The following is a 20,088-nucleotide window of genomic DNA, read 5'->3' on the forward strand; positions in this document are numbered from 1 at the left end:
AGAAAGGTAAGCAGCAGGATACGGACCCTGGACTTCAGGAAAGCAGACTTCGACTCCCTCAGGGAGCGGATGGGTAGGATCCCCTGGGGGACTAACATGAAGGGGAAAGGAGTCCAGGAGAGCTGGCTGTATTTCAAGGAATCCCTGTTGAGGTTACAGGGACAAACCATCCCGATGAGTCGAAAGAATAGTAAATATGGCAGGTGACCAGCTTGGCTTAATGGTGAAATCCTAGCGGATCTTAAACATAAAAAAGAAGCTTACAAGAAGTGGAAGGTTGGACATATGACCAGGGAAGAGTATAAAAATATTGCTCGGGCATGTAGGAATGAAATCAGGAGGGCCAAATTGCACCTGGAGCTGCAGCTAGCAAGAGATGTCAAGAGTAACAAGAAGGGTTTCTTCAGGTATGTTGGCAACAACAAGAAAGCCAAGGAAAGTGTGGGCCCCTTACTGAATGAGGGAGGCAACCTAGTGACAGAGGATGTGGAAAAAGCTAATGTGCTCAATGCTTTTTTGCCTCTGTCTTCACTAACTAGGACAGCTCCCAGACTGCTGCGCTGGGCATCACAACATGGGGAGTAGATGGCCAGCCCTCTGTGGAGAAAGAGGTGGTTAGGGACTATTTAGAAAAGCTGGACGTGCACAAGTCCATGGGGCCGGACGAGTTGCATCTGAGAGTGCTAAAGGAATTGGTGGATGTGATTGCAGAGCCATTGGCCATTATCTTTGAAAACTCGTGGCGAACGGGGGAAGTCCCAGATGACTGGAAAAAGGCTAATGTAGTGCCAATCTTTAAAAAAGGGAAGAAGGAGGATCCTGGGAACTACAGGCCAGTCAGCCTCACCTCAGTCCCCGGAAAAATCATGGAGCAGGTCCTCAAGGAATCAATCCTGAAGCACTTACACGAAAGAAAAGTGATCAGGAACAGTCAGCATGGATTCACTAAGGGAAGGTCATGCCTGACTAATCTAATCGCCTTCTATGATGAGATTACTGATTCTGTGGATGAAGGGTGTGACGAAGTGGGACTGTTCTTAATGGTTCCTCCGAATATTGTGGGGGTGCCTCAATTTCCCTTATGCAGTTCTTAAGTATCTAGGTGGTGGGGTAAGGGTGTATGATCACTGCAGAGCCCTAGAGGGCAGGTGTGTGCAGGGGTCTGGACACAGAGAATGGCCGACACCCTGTTTCCTGGCAACTGATGGCCTGGACCCTTCCCCCCTGCAAGGTGAGAGCTAAAGGGTTGGAGAACAAAGGAATCAGGTGACCTCCTGGCCTGGGAAAGGAACAAAGCCCAGAGGAGGAGGGGCTGGAGGGAGTTTCAGTTTGGAGGCTGGCTAGGACATGGAGTGAAGTGCAGACGTGGTTGTCTGGCTCACTGCCCTCCAAAATGGACCCAGCTGAGGGGTCCTGTTCTCTGCACCTGCAAGCTCTGTTTTAGACCATGTTCCTGTCGTCTAATAAACCTCTGTTTTACTGGCTGGCTGAGAGTCCCGTCTGACTGCGGAGTTGGGGTGCAGGACCCTCTGGCTTCCCCAGGAGCCCCGCCTGAGCGGTCTCGCTGTGGGAAGCACACGGAGGGGCAGAGGATGCTGAATGCTCCGAGGTCAGACCCAGGAAGGTGGAAGCCGGGTGAGCTGTTTGCCCTGCGGACAGGCTGCTCACCGGAAGGCGACTGCCCCAGAGTCCTGACTGGCTTCATGGGGAGCAGTTCCAGAGCATCGCCCGGGCACTCCGTGACAACTGGTGGCAGCGGTGGGATCTACTGCACCCCGTGGATGGCGCTTCCTGCAGTAAGTGACTGGGGAGCAGTAAAACAAAGGGGGATTGATGGGGACTAGGCGTGCTGAAGATTCAGAGAGAGACGGTTTCAGGGGGCGGTTAACCCCTAGGATTGTGTGACCAGAGAAAAGGACTTTTGCAGTAACAGGGTCCCCCGGGGGACTGCAGCGAGCGGTCCCAGGGGCGGAGGAGTCTGCAGCTCGACCCTGGCAAAGAGGGGGTGACCTCGAGAAGGGCTGGCACACTAGGGGTTCTCCCTGGAAACCGTGGGGAGCTGCGAGCACACAGGCCTGTGAGTCCACAACAACTTGGGAAGAGCGGAGTGATGGCCTGTCACCGTCTTCTTAAGAAGGACATTGTAACCCTGTGCAGAAAGAGAGGGTTGAGCATTGGAAAGTTCACCAAAGCACAGTTAATCGTGCCGCTGGAGGAGGATGACCGCTCTAAGGGACAGATTCCTGACCCCAAATGGGGCTATAGCAGGATCTGGGAGCAGCTGGAGTAGTAGCCAGGCATCGCCAAGACTCCTGTCCCTGACCAGACGAGGGTCTTCACGATCGGGTTCCCCGTCGGGGGATCGGAGACGGACGGGATTGGAGCTGAGTCCGAGAGAGCAAGAGGACTGTGAGAGACAGTGAGAGCCTGAGAAAGAGCTGCAGGAGAAGGAGCAGCATGAACTGGCGGTGGGGGAGCGGAGAGGCCCAGGGAACCTCCCCGGGGTGAGTGGGGATAGACCCCGGGGGGCCAGTTCCGCAGGGAACCTCGAGACTAAATTGCTGCCCCTGGTTAAGGAGGGGGGGGATGTGGATGCCCACCTCACTGCCTTTGAGCAGGCTGGAGATTTGAACCAGGGGGACCCTGCGGAAAAGCCCCGGTGTCTAGCTCCCTTGCTGGGTCCCAAGGCCATAGACTCTGTCGGCCAGATGGGTGGGGAGGTGGACAGGCTCCCACTCCTGACCCCAACCTATATGTCTGTGTGGAGTTTCCTGGGGCCAGGCCCCTCGGACCCCCAGTGGGAGCGGAAGGTGATGGTCAATGGGGAGACATTCGTGGGGTGGCGAGATCCTGGGACAGAGAGAACTGTTGTCAGGCCCTGGGTGGTGCAGCCTCAGAGGTTGAGGGGCTGTGTGAGCTGGGTGAGGGTCCCAGGGACGAAGCCCCTCGCCCTGCCTATGGCCCAGATCCCTGTGCAGACCCAGGAGGGGTGGGGCTGGCTGGTTGTTGGGGTTCTCCAGGATATCGGCTGCGAGACCCTGTTGTGGGGTGACTGTGTCTCTTTGGGACAGGATCCAGGCCCTGCTCCTGTAACGGCCAAGGGTTTGGATTTGAATCCAGGGAACCAATCGGTGGAGAGGGAAACGGTCAGTGAAAATGCAGATGACCTGGCTGGCAGCAGGGAGGAGCCGCTAGGCTCAGGCTACCTGCCTGCCTGTAAGCAGACCCCTGGGGCTGGGTGGGACAGAGAGATGCTCCCTGCGCCCTTGCACACTGGAGAGGGGGCTCAGGCTGGCTCTGATGCACTGAGGAAAGCAGCGAGCTCGCTGCCTACCCCCACTGGCACAGCAAGGGCAGCGCTGAGCACAGGGGGAGCTGAGACCCCAGCTGAGTGGGGGGAGACACAGGCAGGGGAGGGGATCTGTGGGGAGTGGCAAGGTGTTTGGTAAGGAAAGTTTGGATGAGCCTAGGCAGCCTTGTGATCTGATGGCTTTGTCCAGTCAGCAGGGTGGGAAGGCGAGGAGAGTGGAAGATGAGTGTCCCTGGACCTTACCTGTTAGCTGGGTGGAGAATTGGGACAGTGAAGGAAACGTGCCTGTGCCTGTCAGAGGTATTGACTTGCCTGTGGAGGGAGCTACCCTGATCTCCAAGCAGGTGTCTGTGACCAGCCTTGTGTGCTGGGACAAGGGGAATGAGATCCCAAGCTGTGTGTCTGGTAAAGGAGAAAGTGTGTCCGGCTCTTCTTGGTCTGTGGAGCAGACAGAAGGGGCCTTGCAGCCTGTGATGGTTGAGCGTTGTGCAGTTGTCTCAGAGCTGGTTCTGGATTCAGCTAAAGCCCAGGAAGGGAATGGTCCTAAGTTTGTGTCTGCTCAGGAGAATGGCCCTGTAACTAGGTCGCATCCAGTTAGTGTCTATGTAAAATCCCAGAGACCAGACAATTCTGGTGCTTGTATTTTGCCTGTTGCTCGTGTGTGGTTGGGAAAGGGTGTCGCAACTCTGTCTAATCAGGGTGAGATCCTAGCCAGGGCACAAGGAGAGCGTGAAGGTGATGTGATTGTGTTACCTATGGAGGGTGTGGAAACCTGTAGCAAGAAGGAAAAGATTCCTGAACTTGTGTGTGGCAAAGGGAAGGAGAAGGCTTCTGACCATTTATCTAGGAAGTCTGTCAGTTTGCCTGAAAGGGGATTGTGTAGGAATCCACCGGACGGGCCATAGGTAATTCTGGATGTAAGGGAGACCCAGAAAGAGTCTGTTGTTGCTCAGGAACGTGTTCCTCTAGAGCAAGCCCTAGGTAAAGAGGGTAAGAGCAGAATTTCTGGGAGGGGTGAATTGTTGCATAGAAAAGCCCTAGGGAAAGGAATCCTCATGGAGTCTTTGCAAGCAGTTTACTGCAACTGAAGGGTGTGAAAGTGATTTAATCAAGAAAGTTTCAGTTCCTAACAGCCAGAAATTTTCTGTTGTGAATGGATCCACTGACTGTCCTGTTGAAAGACACAGTGTGGATAGCTTTGAGAAGGTCTCAGATGGAGTGAAAGCTGTTAAGAAACTTAAACAGTCCGATAACCAAGTGGCTGTGTTTGGCCAGCTTGTTGGGGAGAAGACCCAATCCAAGTTTGACCCCCTGGGGTTTTGGGGTGGCCAAAGGGCGGGCCGCAGAAACCTTCCCACATGCGGCCTGCGAGTGCTATCGACCATCCCCGACCTAAGGGAGGGCGTGAAACTGGAAGGGCCTGGTGTAACTCCTACCAAGGAATGGCAGAGACGCTGGGGCATCCATGGGAACGTTGGTGGCTTCGAACTTCCCCAGGTCACCGCCTAAAGTGACCCCGCTCAGTTCGATCTCGAAGGGGGGAGAGATGTGACGAAGTGGGACTGTTCTTAATGGTTCCTCCGAATATTGTGGGGGTGCCTCAATTTCCCTTATGCAGTTCTTAAGTATCTAGGTGGTGGGGTAAGGGTGTATGATCACTGCAGAGCCCTAGAGGGCAGGTGTGTGCAGGGGTCTGGACACAGAGAATGGCCGACACCCTGTTTCCTGGCAACTGATGGCCTGGACCCTTCCCCCCTGCAAGGTGAGAGCTAAAGGGTTGGAGAACAAAGGAATCAGGTGACCTCCTGGCCTGGGAAAGGAACAAAGCCCAGAGGAGGAGGGGCTGGAGGGAGTTTCAGTTTGGAGGCTGGCTGGGACATGGAGTGAAGTGCAGACGTGGTTGTCTGGCTCACTGCCCTCCAAAATGGACCCAGCTGAGGGGTCCTGTTCTCTGCACCTGCAAGCTCTGTTTTAGACCATGTTCCTGTCGTCTAATAAACCTCTGTTTTACTGGCTGGCTGAGAGTCCCGTCTGACTGCGGAGTTGGGGTGCAGGACCCTCTGGCTTCCCCAGGAGCCCCGCCTGAGCGGTCTCGCTGTGGGAAGCACACGGAGGGGCAGAGGATGCTGAATGCTCCGAGGTCAGACCCAGGAAGGGGGAAGCCGTGTGAGCTGTTTGCCCTGCGGACAGGCTGCTCACCGGAAGGCGACTGCCCCAGAGTCCTGACTGGCTTCATGGGGAGCAGTTCCAGAGCATCGCCCGGGCACTCCGTGTAATCGCCTTCTATGATGAGATTACTGATTCTGTGGATGAAGGGAAAGCAGTGGATGTATTGTTTCTTGACTTTAGCAAAGCTTTTGACACGGTCTCCCACAGTATTCTTGTCAGCAAGTTAAAGAAGTATGGGCTGGATGAATGTACTATAAGGTGGGTAGAAAGTTGGCTAGATTGTCGGGCTCAACGGGTAGCGATCAATGGCTCCACGTCTAGTTGGCAGCCGGTGTCAAGTGGAGTGCCCCAAGGGTCGGTCCTGGGGCCGGTTTTGTTCAATATCTTCATAAATGATCTGGAGGATGGTGTGGATTGCACTCTCAGCAAATTTGCGGATGATACTAAACTGGGAGGAGTGGTAGATACGCTGGAGGGCAGAGATAGGATACAGAGGGACCTAGACAAATTGGAGGATTGGGCCAAAAGAAACCTGATGAGGTTCAACAAGGACAAGTGCAGAGTCCTGCACTTAGGACGGAAGAACCCAATGCACAGCTACAGACTAGGGACCGAATGGCTCGGCAGCAGTTCTGCGGAAAAGGACCTAGGGGTTACAGTGGACGAGAAGTTGGATATGAGTCAGCAGTGTGCCCTTGTTGCCAAGAAGGCCAATGGCATTTTGGGATGTATAAGTAGGGGCATAGCGAGCAGATCGAGGGACGTGATCGTTCCCCTCTATTCGACATTGGTGAGGCCTCATCTGGAGTACTGTGTCCAGTTTTGGGCCCCGCACTACAAGAAGGATGTGGATAAATTGGAGAGAGTCCAGCGAAGGGCAACAAAAATGATTAGGGGTCTGGAACACATGAGTTATGAGGAGAGGCTGAGGGAACTGGGATTGTTTAGTCTGCAGAAGAGAAGAATGAGGGGGGATTTGATAGCTGCTTTCAACTACCTGAGAGGTGGTTCCAGAGAGGATGGTTCTCGACTATTCTCAGTGGTAGAAGAGGACAGGACAAGGAGTAATGGTCTCAAGTTGCAGTGGGGGAGGTTTAGGTTGGATATTAGGAAAAACTTTTTCACTAGGAAGGTGGTGAAACACTGGAATGCGTTACCTAGGGAGGTGGTAGAATCTCCTTCCTTAGAAGTTTTTAAGGTCAGGCTTGACAAAGCCTTGGCTGGGATGATTTGATTGGGGATTGGTCCTGCTTTGAGCAGGGGGTTGGACTAGATGACCTCCTGAGGTCCCTTCCAACCCTGATATTCTATGATTCTATGATTCTATGCCTGAAAATCATTCCCTGCTACCAACTCTGCTATAAGAAGCCCCTTGATCGCCCGCTGAATTTTGTGAAGCAGCAAGAAGAACCCATAATGTGCCCCCCAAAATTGTGCAGTGGGATTTCTCCACTTTAGGGGCCCCCTGAGAGTCCGTGGGCTGTCACTGCTTTGTTTTGTCACCCTGTGTGAGCGGGGGGCGGAGGCCTCCTTAATCATATATTGGAAATGAAAATTAGCCAAGTCAGCCTCACCACCCTTTGCCTGTGTCCAACCCATCATGATGCTGGGGGTGGCTGATCCCTGGAAGAACTCGCAGCTCACATCATTGGCTGCTTAATGAGGGCAATATAAAATCCAGCAGCGGGGCAGGGCTGGGAAATAGCACCAGCTCTCCGGCAAGGATAGACAGTCAGACAAGGGATCCTGCCAGATACGCTCCTCCCTGCCTCACCAACTACGATGTGCACCTACAAAGTCCGCGTCACCACCGGGAACTTCCTGCTAGCCGGGACGTTCAGCTCCATCTCCATCACCCTGGTGGGGACCCACGAGGAGAGTGACAAGAAGCCCCTCAACAACTGCGGGAAGGACTTCAACCCTGGGGCGGTGAGTACTAGTAGAATGGGGCCAGGCTCAGTGGACAGAACCTCCCAGTAGAAAGTGCAGGGGTCGCTGAAACGATGCTGCCCGTGGGAGCCAGCTGAGGTCACTGAATTAGGGTGAACGGCAAACAAAACGGGGCAGACAAACCCCAGAAGCTGGTGGATATTTTAATACTTAGATTTACCCAGCCAGCCCAAAACAGCTTCTGTAGCACCTCCCGGGTGACTCAGAAGTCCAAACAACGCAGTTCCCTTAAAGTGATCCAGCCTCCGGCCTCCATCCAGACACACACGTCAAACATAGGATGATAAATTCTGAAAATCTTGTCTCATCATATAGAAGAAAAGGTTCTCCTGACCCCAAAGGACCAAGCCCCGGACCCAGGTCAAATGTAAGGTGCCACAACTACTCCTTTTCTATTTACCCAAAATACACGCTTATAGTCAATTCTTGTTAACTAAACTAACATTTATTAAAAAAGAAAAGAGAGAGAGAGAGTTGGTTAAAAGATCAATGTTCAGACAGACTTGAGTTCAATTTCTTGAGGTTCAGACACAGAGCAGAGATGAGTTTGTAGTTGCCAAAGGTTCTTTTAGAAATAGTCCAGAGGTTATAGTCCAATGTCCATGCTCAGGTTGACTCCAGTCAGTGACTGGGGATCTCAATTCTTATGGCTTAAGGTTTTCCTCTCTTTAAACTATGATACAGCATGGCCAGAGGGCAGCAGGAGAGTGTTAGAAGGGAGCCTTATTCCCTGTAGAGGGAAGAAAGTTTGCTATAGATTAATTAAATCACCTGAAGCCAATTAGAGTGGATCGGCGTGGGAGCAGAGAGCAGTTTGGAGGAGTTGAAGCGGAGCGGATTGGCGTGGGAGCAGAGAGCAGTTTGGAGGAGTTGAAGCAGAGTGGATCGGCGCGGGAGCAGAGAGCAGTTTGGAGGAGTTGAAGGGGAGCGGATCGGCGTGGGAGCAGAGAGCAGTTTGGAGGAGTTGAAGCAGAGTGGATTGGCGTGGGAGCAGAGAGCAGTTTGGAGGAGTTGAAGCAGAGCGGATCGGCATGGGAGCAAAGAGCAGTTTGGAGGAGTTGAAGCAGAGTGGATTGGCATGGGAGCAGAGAGCAGTTTGGAGGAGTTGAAGCGGAGTGGATCGGCGTGGGAGCAGAGAGCAGTTTGGAGGAGTTGAAGGGGAGCGGATCGGCGTGGGAGCAGAGAGCAGTTTGGAGGAGTTGAAGCGGAGCGGATCGGCGTGGGAGCAGAGAGCAGTTTGGAGGAGTTGAAGGGGAGCGGATCGGCGTGGGAGCAAAGAGCAGTTTGGAGGAGTTGAAGCAGAGTGGATTGGCGTGGGAGCAGAGAGCAGTTTGGAGGAGTTGAAGCGGAGTGGATTGGCGTGGGAGCAGAGAGCAGTTTGGAGGAGTTGAAGCGGAGTGGATTGGCGTTGGAGCAGAGAGCAGTTTGGAGGAGTTGAAGCAGAGTGGATCGGCGCAGGAGCAGAGAGCAGTTTGGAGGAGTTGAAGCAGAGTGGATCGGCGCGGGAGCAGAGAGCAGTTTGGAGGAGTTGAAGCAGAGTGGATCGGCGTTGGAGCAGAGAGCAGTTTGGAGGAGTTGAAGCGGAGCGGATCGGCGTGGGAGCAGAGAGCAGTTTGGAGGAGTTGAAGCAGAGTGGATCGGCGCTGGAGCAGAGAGCAGTTTGGAGGAGTTGAAGCAGAGCGGATCGGCATGGGAGCAAAGAGCAGTTTGGAGGAGTTGAAGCAGAGTGGATTGGCATGGGAGCAGAGAGCAGTTTGGAGGAGTTGAAGCGGAGTGGATCGGCGCGGGAGCAGAGAGCAGTTTGGAGGAGTTGAAGGGGAGCGGATCGGCGTGGGAGCAGAGAGCAGTTTGGAGGAGTTGAAGCGGAGCGGATCGGCGCGGGAGCAGAGAGCAGTTTGGAGGAGTTGAAGCGGAGCGGATCGGCGTGGGAGCAGAGAGCAGTTTGGAGGAGTTGAAGCAGAGTGGATCGGCGTTGGAGCAGAGAGCAGTTTGGAGGAGTTGAAGCGGAATGGATCGGCGTGAGAGCAGAGAGCAGTTTGGAGGAGTTGAAGCGGAGCGGATCGGCGTGGGAGCAGAGAGCAGTTTGGAGGAGTTGAAGCAGAGCGGATCGGCATGGGAGCAAAGAGCAGTTTGGAGGAGTTGAAGCAGAGTGGATTGGCGTGGGAGCAGAGAGCAGTTTGGAGGAGTTGAAGCGGAGTGGATCGGCGTGGGAGCAGAGAGCAGTTTGGAGGAGTTGAAGCGGAGCGGATCGGCATGGGAGCAAAGAGCAGTTTGGAGGAGTTGAAGCGGAGCGGATCGGCGTGGGAGCAGAGAGCAGTTTGGAGGAGTTGAAGCGGAATGGATCGGCGTGAGAGCAGAGAGCAGTTTGGAGGAGTTGAAGCGGAGCGGATCGGCGTGGGAGCAGAGAGCAGTTTGGAGGAGTTGAAGCGGAGCGGATCGGCATGGGAGCAAAGAGCAGTTTGGAGGAGTTGAAGCGGAGCGGATCGGCATGGGAGCAAAGAGCAGTTTGGAGGAGTTGAAGCGGAGCGGATCGGCGTGGGAGCAAAGAGCAGTTTGGAGGAGTTGAAGCGGAATGGATCGGCGTGAGAGCAGAGAGCAGTTTGGAGGAGTTGAAGCGGAGCGGATCGGCGTGGGAGCAGAGAGCAGTTTGGAGGAGTTGAAGCGGAGCGGATCGGCATGGGAGCAAAGAGCAGTATGGAGGAGTTGAAGCGGAGCGGATCGGCGCGGGAGCAGAGAGCAGTTTGGAGGAGTTGAAGCGGAGCGGATCGGCGTGGGAGCAGAGAGCAGTTTGGAGGAGTTGAAGCAGAGTGGATTGGCGTGGGAGCAGAGAGCAGTTTGGAGGAGTTGAAGCGGAGTGGATCGGCGTGGGAGCAGAGAGCAGTTTGGAGGAGTTGAAGGGGAGCGGATTGGCGTGGGAGCAGAGAGCAGTTTGGAGGAGTTGAAGCGGAGCGGATCGGCGTGGGAGCAGAGAGCAGTTTGGAGGAGTTGAAGCGGAGCGGATCGGCATGGGAGCAAAGAGCAGTTTGGAGGAGTTGAAGCGGAGCGGATCGGCATGGGAGCAAAGAGCAGTTTGGAGGAGTTGAAGCGGAGCGGATCGGCGTGGGAGCAGAGAGCAGTTTGGAGGAGTTGAAGCAGAGTGGATTGGCGTGGGAGCAGAGAGCAGTTTGGAGGAGTTGAAGCGGAGTGGATCGGCGTGGGAGCAGAGAGCAGTTTGGAGGAGTTGAAGGGGAGCGGATTGGCGTGGGAGCAGAGAGCAGTTTGGAGGAGTTGAAGCGGAGCGGATCGGCGTGGGAGCAGAGAGCAGTTTGGAGGAGTTGAAGCGGAGCGGATCGGCATGGGAGCAAAGAGCAGTTTGGAGGAGTTGAAGCGGAGCGGATCGGCGTGGGAGCAGAGAGCAGTTTGGAGGAGTTGAAGCGGAGTGGATCGGCGTGGGAGCAGAGAGCAGTTTGGAGGAGTTGAAGCAGAGTGGATCGGCGTGGGAGCAGAGAGCAGTTTGAAGGGAAACAGAGGAGAGTTTGGAGAAGTGCTGCGGTGAGCTAAGAAGACCAAGACCCTCGGTAAAGGGACACCTGGTTTGTGCAAAGGGAGGGCAGGAAGCCCCACAAGCTGAAGGGCAGGAAAGGGAAGTAGTCCAGGGGAAGGAACCGCTAGTTCAAGAGGTTTACCGCTATCCCTAGGGCCCCTGGGCTGGGACCCGGAGTAGGGGGCGGGCCCGGGTCCCTCTGTCACCACTCCCCTCCTCTAGGACACTAGTGGGGCAGTTAGTACCCCAGTTCAGGGGCGAGAAATGGTGCCCTGAACCCTCCCCAAGAAGAGACAGCACGAGACCCATCAAAGTAGTGCTGGCCATTTGCCACAAAACCCAAAGCAGATCTGAGATGAAGAAGGATCGTGTCCCAAGGTTTTTAGACATTTCCTGCAGCCTTTTGGCCTGAGAAAACAATCGGCTTATAGAATCATAGAATATCAGAGTCGGAAGGGACCTCAGGAGGTATCTAGTCCAACCCCCTGCTCAAAGCAGGACCAAACCCAACTAAATCATCCCAGCCAGGGCTTTGTCAAGCCTGACCTTAAAAATATCTAAGGAAGGAGATTCCACCACCTCCCTAGGTAACGCATTCCAGTGTTTCACCACCCTCCTAGTGAAAAAGTTTTTCCTAATATCCAACCTAAACCTCCCCCACTGCAACGTGAGACCATTGCTCCTTGTTCTGTTATCAGCTCCCACTGAGAACAGTCTAGAGCCATCCTCTTTGGAACCCCCTTTCAGGTAGTTGAAGGCTGGTATCAAATCCCCCCTCATTCTTCGCTTCCGCAGACTAAACATCCCAGTTCCCTCAGCCTCTCCTCATAAGTCATGTGCTCCAGCCCCCTAATAGTTTTTCTTGCCCTCCGATGGACGTTTTCCAATTTTTCCACATCCTTCTTGTCGTGTGGGGCCCAAAACTGGACAGTACTCCAGATGAGGCCTCACCAATGTCGAATAGAGGGGAACGATCACGTCCCTCGATCTGCTGGCAATGCCCCTACTTATACATCCCAAAATGCCATTGGCCTTCTTGGCAACAAGGGCACACTGCTGACTCATATCCAGCTTCTCGTCCACTGTCACCCCTAGGTCCTTTTCCGCAGAACTGCTGCCGAGCCATTCGGTCCCTAGTCCGTAGCAGTGCATGGGATTCTTCCATCCTAAGGGCAGGACTCTGCACTTATCCTTATTGAACCTCATCAGGTTTCTTTTGGCCCAATCCTCCAATTTGTCTAGGTCCCTCTGTATCCTATCCCTACCTTCCAGCGTATCTACCACTCCTCCCAGTTTAGTGTCGTCTGCAAACTTGCTGAGAGTGCAATCCACACCATCCTCCAGATCATTTATGAAGATATTGAACAGAACCGGCCCCAGGACTGACCCTTGGGGCACTCCGCTTGATACTGGCTGCCAACTAGACATGGAGCCATTGATCACTACCCATTAACTTTCCTTCTCCCAAACATCATGGCAATTAGCACAGGGTAATTTATCCATTAAACAGTTCAGATACAGGTTACCACAACCTTCAAAGAGACATATAGACAATAACCCTATTTCACTCAAGTATCTTCCTAAATGTTAATATTCCCTTTTTGATCTTTGAACCAAAGCTTAGCAATAGACAAGACTTGTTTGCTGACATTACAAGACCTGAGCGAACATCTCCCCTTCTGTCTCTAACAGTGCCGGCTGCATTGCAAAGCTCTATTTATTTACATCTCTTCCTAACCAGTCTTTAAAGTTCGGCCATGGGTCAGGTCAGTCTGTGAGTTAATTAACTCTTTCTGGCCCTGTCCCCTTTCAGTGAGATACTATATTACACGCATAATGTCACGGTTACCAAGGCTCGTGACTTGGGGCTGTTTGATCATCAATCCCCAGCTTCTGGAGTCATGGGGTTATGCTGGGCTACTCTGCGTTCATTTGAAAAAATATTGACGTTTCTAGTCCTTGTGGTTGCATAGAAAAGCTGGACTAAGTGCAGCTTAAAAGATCTCCTAATAGTTGGTGGGTTTTTTTTCTTAAATCTCCAGTGCCTGGAGCCATGTGATTATGACAGGAGACTGGCAGCTTTTATTGTGAGAATGTTACTGCTGATCCTGGAGAGGAGAAAGGGGTGCAAATTTTCAACTGTAATTTTTTTTGTGGTGAAAAATGGCTATTTGGCACAACCTTTCACAAATGTGCACTGATTCCAGTGAACTGTTTGAGCGCCAAAATAAAAAAAAGCAGAATCTTTTGGTCCTCTCATTTTCAGAATGAAAGCGTTCAATTTTTCTAGGCAAGGAGCATTTCCTTTTATCTGTCCTTTTGTTTAAAACATTTAAAAAATTAATGCTGGAGATCAAAAACAAAACGTTTTGTTTCAGGTCGAATGAAATATTTTGTTCCACCTGAAATGATGTCTCTTGGCTTTTTTTCGGTTTGACCAGAAGTGAATTTTCCCCCCCAATTTTGTTGGCATTGCCAGAACTGAAAAATCCATTCTGTACCCCGTGGGGAGGATGGTCCAGAGATTAGAGTAGTTGCCAGGGCTATGACAGATCCTGGTTCTATTCCCTATGCTACCGCAGTCTCACTGTGGGAAAGCCTTTCTGTGACTCAGTTTCCCCACTTGTGTAATGGGGATAACAGCACTGTACTACTTCACAAAGTGAGGGTAAATGCATTAAAGATTCAAGGTGCCTCCGTACAGCAGTGGTGGGTGCCAGATAAGTACCGAAAATAGACCAGATGTAGAAATGCCTCAAAAATATAAAGCGCACTGGTTACCGCTTTTTAAAAAAATCTCATGATTTGTAAACCAAACTCATGATGGTTTGGGAGGGACGCTAAGGGATGGTGCGCATTAGGGGGCTTTCTCTTCACGCTAAGGGATGGTGCGTGTTAGGGGGCTTTCCCTTCACCCCCTCCCCTGGTTCTTGCCATGCAGACAGAAAGCAGAAGACCAGAAGTCCAAAGTGCAGGCAATCTGATGTTTATTGGGGTTCGTGCCAAGCAAACATCCATGACGCTACACGCCGGCAGTGTCTATGTCTCAGGGTTCTGTTCCCAGCTCTGACGCTGCAGAGCCTGGCCTGTGTCCCCATTTCCCCCTTCCTCAGCAGCCCCAAATATACCAGCCGTGCACGCCCCGGGTCCCACCCCTTATGGTCATGTTCCATTTTGGAGGGGCGTGGGTCTGGGGGTCTTTGTCCCACCGCTTTTGTACCCCGTGGGAGCGAGTAAGGGCGCCTCCTGCTGGCTGCCCCGGGAGTGAGCTCAGTCCAGCTCCGGAGTGCCCTCTGCAGGTGGGGTCTTGCGCGTTGTCTGCTCTACTCCGCTGTTTCGGACCCGCTTTGCTCCCCCACTCGGCGGTGTCCTCTTTAGGATGCTGCCCTCCGGCAGTGCCCACTACTTCTTCCTCACCCGCCTTCCGGGGGGGGTCACGGCAGTCCGTTGGCTTGCCCCCGCCGCAGGGGCCAACCACAACCCAAAGTCTCACCCCTCACTGCAGGGGCAAGTTGCAGTCTGTATCAGCCATGCTCCTCCATGCCCAGTGCAGTTCAATGGGGGGACCCAGGCCCACCCGCTCCTCTGGGTCCTGACCCAGGGACCCTCTAGCAGCAGCCTCTCCACCCTCCTTGTCTGCCTATCATCCCTGGGCCACTTCCCCTTGGCCCTTGCACCTTCTTGGCCCCTTCCAGCTGGGGCCTGCAGCCTAGCAAGTAACAGGCCAGAGCGTCCCCTCCACTCCCCTGAGCCTGCCCATCTCTGCTCTGTCTCCGGTGCTATCCTTGGGAGCCTGTCCTCCTCCCTTGCTTGTTGGGGAGAGACTCCCCTCCGCTCTGCGGGGCCGCTCCTTATAACCCCCGCAGCTGCCTCCCCTCTGGCTCCTCACAAGCCTCGCCCTAATTATGCTCGTCAGTTACATTCCCTGTAACATTTTAATTCCATCGCTTCTCACTGGCTGTGGGCAGATGTAACACGCCGTGTCTTTGTCTTTTGTTCCCACGGTGAAGAAGTGGGACTGTTCTTAATGTTTCCTCTGAATACTGTAGGGGTGCCTCAGTTTCCCCTATGCATTTCTTAAGTCTCTAGGGGGTGGGATATGGGGGTGTAATTGTTGCAGAGCAAAGGGCCAGTGTACATAAATGGCCAACACTCTGTCTCCTCGCAACTGATGGCCTGGGCCCTTCCCCCCTGCAAGGTGAGAGCTAAAGGGTTGAGAACAAAGGAATCCGGTGCCCTCCTGGCCCGAGAAAGGGACAAAGCCCAGGGGAGGAGGGGCTGGAGGGAGTTTCAGTTGGGGGCTGGCTGGGACATGGAGTGAAGGGCAGACGGGGTTGTCTGGCTCACTGCCCCCAAAATGGACCCAGCTGAGGGGTCCTGTTCTCTGCACCTACAAGCTCTGTGTTAGACCATGTTCCTGTCATCTAATAAACCTTCTGTTTTACTGGCTGGCCGAGAGTCGCGTCTGACTGCGGAGTTGGGGGGCAGGACCCTCTGGCTTCCCCTCAAGGTGGCATGTGTCCCACGGTCCCCTATGCCTGCCCCTTCCCTCAGACGGACATCCATATTCCAGTGAGTGTGCCAGACACCCCATAATGGTGTTCCCGAGAAGGTGGGGTCTCCGAGTTATCTGTCACATTGTGGTGGAGGGCCTCTTCCATGGCAATTAGCCGTTGTACCTTGTGGGTCTGTGCCCCGCTTAACCACCGCAAAATTAGCATACTTAACAATAGGCCGATAGCCACAATAATCCACAGTAACATCGGGAGCCCTGATCGTTGTAATATGGTTCAACATCCGGGCCACCACCCGAACTGCTTCTCCTCCTCGGACAGGGGTCGAGGTCTTTTAACACCCTTCTGGAGTGTATATTTTAAATCTGTCTAGTTGGCAGTGCAGGTTTTGCGTGCTGTTGTCCGTATTATAAGTCCACTGGATAGTCACAGACAAATGGGGTATGGTCCACAGTGGCTTGACCACTTGGTATGGAACCAGGGAGTGTGCGCTGGTCCCATTGCACACAGCAATGAGTTCCACAGATCCATTCGTGCACCGTAGTCCCGATGGGAGTGTGTAGATGTGCCTTCACCCTCTCCCCTGGTTCTTGTCACGCAGACAGAAAGCAGGCAGCCAGGAGGCCATAGTGCAGGCAATGTGATGTTTATTGGGGTCAGTTCCAAGCAAGCATGTCCATTGCTCTAGACGCCGGCAGTGTCTGGTCCCCCGTGTCCCACTTCCTAGCTCTGACGCTGCAAAGCCCGGCCTGTGTCCCCCTTCCCTATTCCCCCCCTCCTCTTCTTTAGCAGGCCCAAATATACCTGCCGAGCTCGCCCCTAGTCTTTGTCTTTTGTTTACACATATTAGTATAAGATTAAAGAGTATCAAAAAGAATTTGGGGTGTGTCTATCTCAGGCCTAAGCAAGCCTATACACGGATGGTGTGGGAACACTTGCGGATGGCACTGAAATAGTTAACAGCACTGGCATTTCTACCGCGCTGCTAACTTGCCTAACTTTTTTGAGCATCATGCGATTTTTGGGGTAAAGGCCCAAGCACCTGGAGTCATGTGAATCTGTGAGAATCTAGGTTCGGGTTTTTTGGGGGGTTGTTTTTTTTAAACTCCATTTCTACCCTTTGCAGGGCAGAAAAAATGTGAAAATGGAAAATGTGACCTCTTCTTATATTTATAATAACTGATAAATAACTAATGGGACATTCAACAAAAGCAGCAAAAACTTTAATTGGATTAAAGGTTACATTCACAGTAGCATTCACTGCTGCTAACTGGAAGAGCGAAGCAGGGTTGAGCAGAGGGATTAAATCATTCTATAAATCATTGTAATATCATCCAGATTTCCACCTGCTGCAATAAACAAGGCTTGTCTGCCCTGCGGTTCCTGGTCCCCAGCCAGTTCCCAAGTGCCTTGAGCGAGGGAGACGTGTCACTTGTGGGAAGGTTATTGCAAAATGTTTCTCCGTGGGTGGGAGACGGGATACCGGGCTAGATGGGCCCATTGGTCCCATCCAAGTGCAGCAGTTCCTGTATTCCTTTGTGGAGTCAGTCTAAAGAGACAGAAGAGAAGCTGCCAAACTGGCTTTGATATGTTTCACGGTAGGGCCTAGAGGCCAACCCCCTGACTCACGATCTGCGTCTACTCGGACAACTAATTCAGTCTCCTTTTCGTTAGCACTAGATTAAGAACATAAGAAGGGCCATACTGGGTCAGACCAAAGGTCTGTCCAGCCCAGCATCCTGTCTACCGACAGTGGCCAACGCCAGGTGCCCCAGAGGGAGTGAACCTAACAGGTAATCATCAAGTGATCTCTCTTCTGCCATCCATCTCCACCCTCTGACCAACAGAGGCTAGGGACACCATTCCTTACCCATCCTGGCTAACAGCCATTAGTGGACTTAACCTCCATGAATTTATCCAGTTCTCTTTTAAACCCTGTTACTGTCCTAGCCATCACCACCTCCTCAGGCAAGGAGTTCCACAGATTTATATAAGGGCAAAAAGATATTCTCCGTCTTATTCTCTGTCCCTTTTTTAATGATTCCTAACATCCCGTTTGCTTTTTTGACTGCCGCTGTGCACTGCGTGGACGTCTTCAGAGAACTGTCCATGATGACTCCAAGATCTTTCTCCTGATTAGTTGTAGCTAAATTAGCCCCCATGATATTGTATATACAGTTGGGGTTATTTTTCCCAATGTGCATCACTGTACATTTATCCCATTAAATTTCAATTGCCATTTTGTTGCCCAGTCACTTCGTTTTGTGATTTCACCGCAGCGGTGTTAAGTGCCCTGCCAGCCCCGAGCTGCTGCCCCTTTGAGATGGCAGGCCTGGTGCTTTTGTGAGTCACCAGCGCCAGGGGCTGGAGATCACAGGGGAATGGTTGGTAGGGACCATAATGTCTGGGGGATGGGGCGGGCTAAGGGGGGCCGGTCTAGAGCAAGACTCAAGGGGTCGGATAGGGGCCGGGAGGTCGATCAGTTTCGGGGACATCCGGGGCTATGCTTGGAGGGTCGGTAGCCGGAAGATCCGGTGCATGGGGCTGGGTCAGTGGATTGAGGGGGGAGGAGATCAGGTGAGGCAGTGGGGCAGGGCCGGGCGAGGCAAAAGGCATCGGTCTGTCGCTCAGCCAGCTTCCTCTGGCCCTTGGGGTCTTTATATAGTCCAGGTACCCACGGAGAGTGTGGCAAGCCCAGCCCATCGGGGGGCCTAGCCCGCGGCTGCCCCGGGGCTGCAGGTTCAAGGAGGGGCAGCGGCTCAGGAGGGCGCCCGAGGACCTGGCAGGCTGGGGGTTCAATACTGGGGCCCTGGCGGGGACCTGGGGAGTGGACTGCGCCTCTCATGGACCCACAAAGCATGGATGGGTCGGGCCGAGCCCACGGCAGCAGGCTTGGATGGGCAGGGGGGCAGGACATTGGCCCCTCCTTTAACTGAGGCTGACGCACACGGCTGCTCTGACCCATTTGTGGCAGCTTCTGAAACATGGGGGGCACCAACAGAGGGCTCACCAAGGCTTGAAAGGGATTGCGCCTGTCTCCTAGACATGGCTAGGCTCCGCTGAGGTACCTCAAGCTGTAGCCAAACCGGTAAGCCTTGGCCTCTACCTCCGGGCGAATGAAAGGCAGGTGCCAAGTAGAACACTAGTTGCAACAGTGACCGGGCTGATCTGTGTTTTCTTGGAGACTTCCACACAATGGGGGCACAGGAGGCCAATAAGTGCTTTATTTGTGGGGTGGAGACAGATGCTGCCAGTTAACCCCTGAGTTGCTGGATTAATCCCTGAGCCACACCTTCATGCTCTGGTCCCCCCTCCCTGCCCCCCGCTGCAGGTGGAGGAGTTCAAGCTGTGCAGCCGGCGCTGGCTGGGGGACATCGTCCTGGTGCGGCTACACAAGGAGCCCTACTCCTTCTACCCCAGCGACAACTGGTACTGCAGCTTCGTGGAGGTCGTCTCCCCCCACGGCCAGTGCTACCGCTTCCCCTGCTACCAGTGGATCGAGGGCTACCGCACCCTGGAGCTGCGGGAGGGCAAAGGTAGGGGGCTGTGGGCTGGGGGCAGGGCATGGGGGCCGACCTGGTGCCGCTTGGGGTCATAGCGAGCTAGCTATCCCCGTACACGACCCCTCTGTCTATCCATCCCCGTACACGACCCCTCTGTCTATCCATCCCCGTACATGACCCCTCTGTCTAGCCATCCCCGTACACGACCCCTCTGTCTATCCATCCCTGTATACACCTCTATCCATCTCCATACACGCCCCTCTGTCTATCCATCTCCATACACGCCCCTCTGTCTATCCATCCCCATACACACCCCTCTGTCTATCCATCCCCGTACACGACCCCTCTGTCTAGCCATCCCTGTATACACCTCTATCCATCTCCATACACGCCCCTCTGTCTATCCATCCCCGTACACTCCCCTCTGTCTATCCATCTCCATATGCACCCCTCAGTCGATCCATCCCCGTACATGCCCCTCAGTCTATCCATCCCCGTACACGACCCCTCTGTCTATCCATCCCTGTACACCCCTCTATCCATCCCCGTACACCCCTCTGTCTATCCATCCCCGTACACACCCCTCTGTCTATCCATCCCTGTACACCCCTCTATCCATCTCCATACACGCCCCTCTGTCTATCCATCCCCATACACGACCCCTCTGTCTATCCATCCCCATACATGACCCCTCTGTCTAGCCATCCCCGTACACCCTCCTCAGTCTATCCATCTCCATACACACTCCTCAGTCTATCCATCCCCGTACATGACCCCTCTGTCTATCCATCCCCATACACGACCCCTCTGTCTATCCATCCCCATACATGACCCCTCTGTCTAGCCATCCCCGTACACCCTCCTCAGTCTATCCATCTCCATACACACTCCTCAGTCTATCCATCCCCATACACGCCCCTCAGTCTATCCATCCCCGTACATGACCCCTCTGTCTATCCATCCCCGTACACGACCCCTCTGTGTATACATCCCCGTACACGACCCCTCTGTATATCCATCCCTGTACACCCCTCTATCCATCTCCATACACGCCCCTCTGTCTATCCATCCCCATACACACCCCTCTGTCTATCCATCCCTGTACACCCCTCTATCCAT

General features: G+C 53.6%; 1 protein-coding gene across 1 annotated transcript in view; it reads left to right on the plus strand.

Moving 5' to 3' along the window:
- The first annotated feature begins 1,507 nt into the window (after nt 1-1,507).
- The window catches only part of LOC141978851 (hydroperoxide isomerase ALOXE3-like), a 32,514-nt gene continuing 13,933 nt past the window's right edge, over nt 1,508-20,088 (plus strand). Inside the window, exons 1-2 of the mRNA XM_074941182.1 lie at nt 1,508-1,796; nt 18,798-19,002. Of these exons, the coding sequence (XP_074797283.1) occupies nt 1,593-1,796; nt 18,798-19,002 (409 nt within the window). The 5' untranslated portion in view covers nt 1,508-1,592. The remainder of the gene's footprint in view (nt 1,797-18,797; nt 19,003-20,088) is intronic.

This window comes from Natator depressus, chromosome 28 (assembly GCF_965152275.1).
Source record: "Natator depressus isolate rNatDep1 chromosome 28, rNatDep2.hap1, whole genome shotgun sequence".
Classification (NCBI taxonomy): domain Eukaryota; kingdom Metazoa; phylum Chordata; order Testudines; family Cheloniidae; genus Natator; species Natator depressus.